Genomic DNA, 9,828 nt, shown 5'->3' with positions numbered 1-9,828 from the left:
AGAAACACAGAACTGTAAAATATATTTACTTAAGAACCATTAAATAATAAATAAAAAAAGAGAGAAAAAAAAAATCAAAATTGTCTTTAATTTGCCAGCTCTGTATCATGTGACAGCTATTAGCCAATCACAGACTTATGTACACATACACTGTGAACTCTTGGAACTGATGCCTCAAAAAGTGTGCATATAAAAATAGACAGGAAAGTCAAAATGAAACTTGCATGAGTCAGATAGAGCATGAATACGCTTTTAAATTCACTTCTATTTTTAAATGTACTTTGTTCTCTTGGTTTCCTTTGTTAAACAATAATATGTACATATCCTTCACTACTGGATGGCTACATGCTAAACATATATATTCAACAGCCTTAGAATAAAATGTAGAATAGATTTTTTTTTACAATTGTATTAGTTGTTTAAATATTGAAATATAAGTGTAAAGGTTTAGTTTCTATAAATATAAATGCAAAGTACTTTAGTTTCTATAAACTAACGTGCGCCGCTATGTTTTAACTAGTTTATTTATCTCTCTTTGTGCAAACAAGGTTGTCAGGAAACCCTTTTAGATAATCATATCTTCCACACAGCCTTGTTTGCACAGTCTTTTTTTTATTGCCTGTTTTATATATGTACTTAATTGTCCTTGACATGGTGCCCAAAGAACAATGGAAAATGAACATTGTAATACCCCTTTCCCAGCAGCTATTTCATAAATGTAAATAAGCTATTCGTAAACCATTTGATACACTCAAGCAGGCAAAATGGATTATTGGGAACACAAAGGGAAGAGAACAATTACCAGTACACTGTCCCTTTAATATTTATTTACTAGTAGAAATACTATTTGTAAAATCTCTCCCCTATATATAGACTGTGAATCAGTTAAATTGCTATAAGAATTAAGAAGCATCAGCCAATTACATGTTTTGGTTTTTACTAAGCCACATTGGGCCATAATAACCCATCATCCAAAATAAATATCCGCAACTACCTGTATGCTAAAGGCTGACGTCAGCTCGGAGAATCATCCAGCTTTGTAGAAGGGATAAACTTAATGGTCTCTAATTTAAAAAAAGATTAAGGAGACTACAGATTTTGATCCTTGGTTTGAGTTCTGTATGAACATGAAATCAGAGGTGTTTGTGGCGTTTAGATAGCTGTGTGTGTACATATAGATCTCTTGTAAATGTATAGAGCAGTCAGCCCCCAGTCTCCGGAGGGTCATGTGATGCCATTGCCTCATTTGAAACAGGAGATATCTTATAATCAGCTGCTGGATTTAGTTTTGGCTGAGAGTTTGGTACATTTTTATTGCCCCAATTTATATATAATAATATGTACTTTAATTACTTTACCTACAAATTTATACTGCAGTGCCTCGCCATTAACCTTTTCTTTTAAGTTTCTGAATTGTACAGCTCTAACTCCCCCCACACAATTCCTTTTATGGCTGCATCAATATCAACCTTTGATTTGGTAGAATACAAGACTTTAACACTCATTATCTGCGGGAGCATGCCTAGAAGCAAATAATCTGCTATGAACTTAGTTGTAATACAATGCCTGTGTTTCTGATGCTAAACACTGATAAGGGGGTGGATCAGACTACTCCAGACAGCATGGCTGTGTAACTAATTTTGCTTATTTTTGAAAATTATTTTCAAATACTTGCCAGCAATTTTTAAACAATTATTTTATGCAAACTGTTTTTACTTAATTATCCTCTTTAGGATATGCACAGATCTCAACATGTTTTATGGCACTTTAAGTATTCACTAGTTCTTATTGATTTTTTTTTGTTTGTTTCCTGTTATTACATTGACTGTTTTATTTTGGTTTCCGTTGCTGAAATGTAGCTAAACTATAGAAAACTGCAGTATGCAGAGTTGTGCTGCCCCAGGTAAGGGAGGTATTAATAGTTTATTAAAGTGAGATTAACTACATTTTATTTGCATAGTGTTGAGGTTATTCCCCACCTCCCTCTAGTCAGGAGTGCCACGGTGCCGCCATGTTGTTCTCTAGCTGTCATTGTATTCCAGTGCTGATGTGTTTGCACATGAGCAGTAACTCTCCTTCAGATACCTGTAGTGTAACCTAGGTTCCAAAATGGCAGCCCCAATGATTATAGGGAAGTGCATGAACTCTATTTAGTGTTTAATGCCCTTTACTTTAATTAAAAAGAAAATAATCTAAAAATGAAATATATAACAAATGACTGCGTCATCATGGCAGTCTTTGCAAGCTGTGTGGCTCACTTTACCAATAATATGAATTATATTTAATCTCCCTTTAAGTTTAAGTTCCATGTCCCTTTAAGACTCATCTAAATTATGACCTTTTCCCCTTGAAAAACTGGTACAGGGAACCTATGTTTAATTTTGACAGTAAAAGTCAAAATTAAACTTCTCTAGCATTCTGTATGCAGTAAATACAGACGGTCTATGTGACGTACAGTAGTAATGATTTCTTTCTTTTTCTAGACTGAACTGATCACTGTCCTGCGTTTATTCCATCTGTACATCACACGTATGTGATATCTTCTAGCTGATTTGTTACCTTTATTACAAAGTATTTTGCACAAACAGGATACTCTGAGAAAATGCCTCCTCTGTAAGCAGTTTAGCTCAGGGTTATTATTACTAAATATCAAACTCAAGATGTCATTCCCAATAAATTCATTTTAATTCATGAAAATATTGCAATATATATGATTTATTTTGATTGTTTTTGCCCGAGTTGCTGGAAATAAAATTCTGTAATTATGTGTAAAAATTCTGCAGATTGGCTGACAGAATACTACACAGTGATTGTTTAGAACAGTGCACAAACTTATTTATGGTTAACTACTAACTGGCCACAATTACAGGAAATAACATAAGCAAACTCAAAAGGTGTCTTACTACAATGTCCAGCGTTTTGCAAACAATTGTGAAAGTGACAGCTTGAAGGGACATTGTACTATGACGTTTGAAACACTTACAAAACATTTATTGTGTGTGCAGGCCTTTGTAATGCAGCACTTAATTACTGATACATACTGTGCATATATAAACATTTATTGTGTGTGCAGACCTTATGTAATGCAGCACTTAATTAATGATATATACTGTGCATATATAAACATGTATTGCGTGTACAGACCTTATGTAATGCAGCACTTAATTACTGATATATACTGTGCATATATAAACATTTATTGTGTGCACAGGCCTTCTGTAATGCAGCACTTAATTACTGATACATACTGTGCATATATAAACATTTATTGTGTGTGCAGACCTTATGTAATGCAGCACTTAATTACTGATATATACTGTGCATATATAAACATGTATTGCGTGTACAGACCTTATGTAATGCAGCACTTAATTACTGATATATACTGTGCATATATAAACATTTATTGTGTGCGCAGGCCTTTTGTAATGCAGCACTTAATTACTGATATATACTGTGCATATATAAACATTTATTGTGTGCAGACCTTTTGTAATGCAGCACTTAATTACTGATATATACTGTGCATATATAAACATTTATTGTGTGTGCAGACCTTTTGTAATGCAGTGCTTAATTGCTGATATATACTGTGCTTATATAAACATTTACTGTGTGCACAGACCTTATGTAATGCAGATATGAATTACTGATATATACAGTGCATATATAAACATTTATTGTGTGCACATAGACCTTTTGTAATGCAGTGCTTAATTGCTGATATATACTGTGCTTATATAAACATTTATTGTGTGCACAGACCTTATGAAATGCAGATATGAATTACTGATATATACAGTGCATATATAAACATGTATTGTGTGCACATAGACCTTTTGTAATGCAGTGCTTAATTGCTGATATATACAGTGCATTTGCTGATATATACCGTGCATAGATAAACATTTAGAGCCAGATTACAAGTAGAGTGATAAATATTGCTTTCATAAAAGTGGTATTTGCGCTCCACTTTGTAATACCACTGCGCACTTCCATAGGACCCTATGGGAGCCTCATTATGATGCCGTCAGAGGCCTAGTTTCCATTGAGTTGGTAACATTTGGAAACTGGTGGTAACATAAAAATTCTCCATAGACTTTTAAGGAGATAAATGTTTTCACCACCAGTTTCCAAACTTTACCACCTCAATGGAAACTAGGCCTCTGACGACATCAGAACTTCAGCGCAGCATAGAGAGTAAGTAGCGTAGTGATTGCAGCATGTTTAAATATTTTTGTATATGATTATATACATTATTACACATACTGTAAATGTATACAGGTGGCCCTCGGTTTACAACGGTTCAATTTGCACCGTTTCAGAATAACAACCTTTTTTTCCAGTCATGTGACAATGAACAAGATCTTCCTGTCTATAAATCAGTCCAGATTGGAATGCATAGAAAGAACTGTTTGCAGAAAAATGCAAGTAAAGTCTGTGTTGTGTGATTATTGTATTAGGTTTATAATGCTGTTTAGCAAATGTTTTTGTTCATTTAACTTAGTTTAATTATATATTCTGCGTTGTGTGATTATTTTATTAGGTTTATAATGCTGTTTAGCATTTACAGTCTTCATTTCAAAGCTTTAAAAATAAATGTATTAGGTGTTACTTATGCCAATTTTGAGAGGGGCCTGGAACCTAACTCCCTCACTTCCCATTGACTTACATTATAAACTGGGTTTCAATTTACAACAGTTTCAATTTATAACCATTCCTTCTGGAAACTAACCCCAGCGTAAACTGAGGGCTACCTGTATAGGCAAAAACATATATATTTACTGGGAACACACAGTTCCCATAGACTGCAATATAAAGGTACTTTTCAGTGCCGTTTTTTTTCTAACATCCCCATTTCCCACCAACTTTAACCCCAAAATACTGCCTTTAATAAAATACACTAGACTGTATTTTGGGAGCATTTGTGGCAGATTTATAAAATTAACTAGATATCTGATCTCTGGTTAATTTTAGAAGCACTAATTGCTACGGCAAGCTCGTGATAACAATAACCAGCCACTTGTAATGGCTAATTAATTATAGCACAACCGCAAACAGGCAAATTTGCCCTTTTGCGGATGGGCGATAATTTAGCGCTCCACTTGTAATCTAGCCCTTATTGTGTGTGCATACTTTTTGTGATGCAGTGCTTAATAACTGGTATATACTGTGCATATATAAACATGTATTGTGTGTGCAGACCTTTTGTAAGGTGGCACTTAATTACTGATAAATACTGTGCATATGTAAACCTTTATTGTGTGTGTAGACCTTATGTAATGTAGCACTTAATTACTGATATATACTTACTGTGCATACTTTTTGTGATGCATTGAAATCCCGTATAAAACTATTTAAAAACTTAATTAGAAGCTTCCAGTTTAAAAACTGTTTAAAAGGTTACTGGAACACCCACTGCAAGTGGGAAATATCAGACACTCCCCCTCCCCGTTCCTCTGCATATGAAAAGACTCTTTACACAAACAGGAACAAGCTGGAGTAGGTATACATCAGTATTCTCCTAAAACCTTGGGGCTTGGTTAGGAGTCTGAAAATCAGCACAATTATTAGTTATTTAAAAATTAGCAAAACTATCTATTTTTAAAACAATAAAAAACTGTATGGGCTGTATAAATGTATTATCTACAAAACATTTATGCAAAGAAAAATCTGGTGTTTAATGACCCTTTAATTACTGATATATACTGTACATATATAAATATTTAGAGTGTACAGTCCTTTTGTAAAGCAGTACTTATTTACTGATATATACTGTGCATATATAAACATGTATTGTGTGTGCAGACCTTTTGTAATGCAGCACTTAATTACTGATATATACTGTGCATATATAAACATGTATTGTGTGCGCAGACCTTATGTAATGCAGCACTTAATTACTGATATATACTGTGCATATATAAACATGTATTGTGTGCACAGATCTTATGTAATGCAGCACTTAATTACTGATATATACTGTGCATATATAAACATTTATTGTGTGTGCAAACCTTTTGTAATGCTGCACTTAATTACTGATATATACTGTGCTTATATAAACATTTATTGTGTGTGCAGACCTTTTGTAATGCAGCACTTAATTACTGATATATACTGTGCATATATACAAATGTATTGTGTGTGCAGACTTTATGTAATGCAGTACTTAATTACTGATATATACAGTGCATATATAAACATTTATTGTGTGTGCAGACCTTTTGTAATGCCGCGCTTAATTACTGATATATACTGTACATATATAAACATTTCATGTGTGAGCAGACCTTTTGTAATGCAGCATTTAATTACTGATATATACTGTGCATATATAAACATTTATTGAGTGTGCAGACCTTATGTAATGCAAGGCTTAAATGCTGATATATACATTATATATATATATATGTAAATTTATTGTGAGCAGTTCCTTTGCAGGCTAGGGATAGATCCCTTGGAAACTCTCTTTAAAAAAAAATTATATTATGTTCTCTGTGTCCTCCTGCATTGATCAAACATTTACTGGTTAGAATGTTGCAGGTTCACATAGCTAAAATATGCAGTATCCTCTAAAGCCTCTCGGGGGCAGTGAAAAAAAGCCATAATTATAATTTGTGTAACAGAAAGGCTGGTAGATACACTGGCTAGTGCCCCAGCAGACGAAGTGAGGATAAGCACAATACTTTAGACTGATAGGGGATGGGAATAAACATTAAACTGGAGTGGACTATAGTCTTCCATTTGCTGATATCGGCAAGTTCTTTGGCTGCTGGAGATAGAGGAAGTAAAGAGGTTTTACCCAGAATGCCTGCCTTTCCAGCAGTTAAAGGGACAGGAAACACCAACATTTCAACTCACTTGGAATGGATAGAACATACAATTTTAAAGGACCAGTCAACACATTAGATTTGCATAATCAACAAATGCAAGATAACAAGACAATGCAATAGCACTTAGTCTGAAGTTCAAATGAGTAGTAGATTTTTTTATAACAAATTGCAAAGTTATGTATATTTCCACTCCCCTTGTACCATGTGATAGCAATCAGCCAATCACAAATGCATATACGTATAGTCTGTGAATTCTTGCACATGCTCAGTAGGATCTGGTGACTCAAAAATTGTAAATATAAAAGACTATGCACATTTTTTTTAATGGAAGTAAACTGTTTAAAATTACATGCTGTATCTGAATCATGAAAATTTAATTTGACCTGAGTGTCCCTTTAAACAGCTTTCCAATTTACTTCCATTATCAAATTGTCTTCATTCTTTTGTTATCCTTTGCTGAAGGAACAACATTGCACTACTGGCAGCTGGCTGAACACATCTAGTTAGCCAATCACAAGAGACAACTGTGTGCAAACACCAATCAGCAGCTAGCTCCCACTAATGTAGGATATGTGCGTATTCTTCTTCAACAAAGGATACTAAGAGAACATTTGAAAATAGAAGTGAATTTAAAGGTGTCTTAAAAGGACAGGCTCTATCTGAATCATGCAAAGTCTGAGAGTGCGAGGAAGTGCGTTCCAGAGGGTTGGTGCCGCACGAGAGAAGTCCTGTAGTCTAGAATGAGAAGAGGTGATGGTAGAGGACACGAGGAGCAGGTCATTGGTGAGGGCTTTGTAGGTCAGGGTGAGAATTTTGAATTTAATTCTGCTGTGAATGGGGAGCGAGTGAAGGGACTTACAGAGAGTGTTTGTGTGTGTCTGTTTTATTTGTGTCTGTGTTTGTTTTGTGTCTGTGTGTGTGTCTCTGTGTGTGTTTGTGTATATGTGTGTTTGTGTATATGTGTCTGTGTGTCTGTGTGTGTTTGTGTATATGTGTGTTTGTGTATATTTGTGTCTGTGTGTGTTTGTGTATATGTGTGTCTGTGTGTGTTTGTGTCTGTGTGTGTTTGTGTCTGTGTGTGTTTGTGTCTGTGTGTGTTTGTGTCTGTGTGTGTTTGTGTCTGTGTGTGTTTGTGTCTGTGTGTGTGTTTGTGCGGGGGGTTGAATGAGGAAGTACAGCCCAGACAGCAATATTATACATATGTACATGTCATGTGTGCAGGCTCCTGAGACTACCTCACTATGCACTTATACAAAGGCGCTCAATTGAAACAAAGGATTAATAAGGAACAAGGTAAATTTAATACCTTTTTAAAAAAAACAGTTGTGCACTGTCTGACTCATTACAGTTTTACTTTGACTCCCATGTCCCTTTAAGGTGAATAAACTAGTGAGGAGGGGGTAGGCACTGTGTTGTACATCTCAGTATAGAGAGTATACAGCTCGGATCCTAGACATGTCTAAACAAATGTCACACACACAAGTTTTTTTATCTGTGACGTGAGTCAGTTAAATTCATCTATTATATCTTTTTCATACAGCACCACGGCCCTGTGTCTATAGGAATCACAGAATAAACATTTCAGCAGAGGTAAACGTGGCATAAACAAACAAAATAAGGAACTTTAGTCTATTTTTCTGGCAGAATTACAAATAATGGTGGTTTTGTTGGGATAAATCTGCTAATATTTAACACCAGATTCACAAGTAGCAGAAACATAATCTGTTCTTCAGATGCACAAAAAAAAAAAAGATTTCTTCAGCTCTGATGTGATTTATTTATTTTTATTCTCCCTCTTGCTCTTCTCATCTCTGTTAATCGTGTCAGCAGTGGTGTATTTAGTTTTTGTGCTGCTCTAGGCACTGGTATATCTTCTTCGCCCTATACTACCAGTGATCACTGATCTGTAATAAAGGGAATAAATACAACATTTCGGGGTGCATAGGAGATTAAACAGAAAGAAGGCATCCGGCCATAGAACTACCAATCAGAATATGCTGCCCTAGGCACATACCTAATCTAGAATAAAACGTGTTAGGCAGACTTACTGTACCTTCTTTGCGTTTTGTATGAGACCCCGTAATACGGCCTTTATAGTGGGAGCGTTTTCCTTGGGGGGGTGCGTGTACACAAGCATTTGGCTGACCCCTCTATAAAATCCATTTTCTGGCCAGCCGAGGTCCAGTGGTGGGATCTCCGTGTCGGACAATGCTGGCCAGTACTCCAGAGAAGCTGTGCTGTCCTTTGCCTGCTTGTTAGTGCCACGTTTGGAGTTTTTGGGACTTTCAGTCACATAAGGTTTCCAGCCTGAACAGATATCATTCAGTTCCCTGGTGGAGAGAAAGTCTTTAAGGTTTTTCTTCTTGATAAGCTCTCGGTAGGACTGTGAGCCTTCTTTGGTCAGAGCTTCCAGGAGTCTCCTTTGGTCCTCACTGTAGTAAAAGCTAACCGTGTCCTCTGTCACCCTCTCATTGATATGGTCGTCCCGAAGACAGATGATCTGTGACTCAGCCATGGTTCCTCTCGGGTTACTGTAAACTGTCTCACAGTTGGAATCAGGAGCAGGCAGAGCAAGGTGTGGGGAGGGGGGAGGAGGGACTTACCTGCCTGCCCCACCTACCTCATTAGTAACCGTCCCTCAGGCTTACCTGAGCTGGTGAGCAGGGGACATCTAGACACACTGTACTACGCTACAGCTCAGAAAGTTTCATCTTTTCATTTTAAGGCGACATTCTACTGTGAAAAGAAAATGTTTCTTTGTCCTTAGAGCAGATTATTTTGAAACAAATTCTCTTCTATAACACCATAGGACCGATTATCTAAACTTCACCGGATCAGACGTGTTTTTTTTACGCTGACCCTCGCAGGGGCTGACCTTGTGGAATTATCTTTAAAAAGTACCTGCGAGTGGCGAGATGTCTCCTATAGAAAGTAATGTAGATCGCTGGAAAGGGAAACTTTGTTGGGTAGAGTAAATTTAGCAGTGAGCGGG

At 36.1% G+C, this 9,828-nt stretch overlaps 1 protein-coding gene across 1 annotated transcript in view; it reads right to left on the bottom strand.

Moving 5' to 3' along the window:
* FAM83F (family with sequence similarity 83 member F) overlaps nucleotides 1-9,393 on the bottom strand; it is an 818,594-nt gene extending 809,201 nt beyond the window's left edge. Inside the window, exon 1 of the mRNA XM_053721291.1 lies at nucleotides 8,890-9,393. Within this exon, the coding sequence (XP_053577266.1) occupies nucleotides 8,890-9,351 (462 nt within the window). The 5' untranslated portion in view covers nucleotides 9,352-9,393. The remainder of the gene's footprint in view (nucleotides 1-8,889) is intronic.
* Between the last annotated feature and the right edge of the window lie 435 nt (nucleotides 9,394-9,828).

This window comes from Bombina bombina, chromosome 7 (assembly GCF_027579735.1).
Source record: "Bombina bombina isolate aBomBom1 chromosome 7, aBomBom1.pri, whole genome shotgun sequence".
Taxonomy (NCBI): Eukaryota; Metazoa; Chordata; class Amphibia; order Anura; family Bombinatoridae; genus Bombina; species Bombina bombina.
This window is presented reverse-complemented; position numbering and strand designations above follow the sequence as displayed.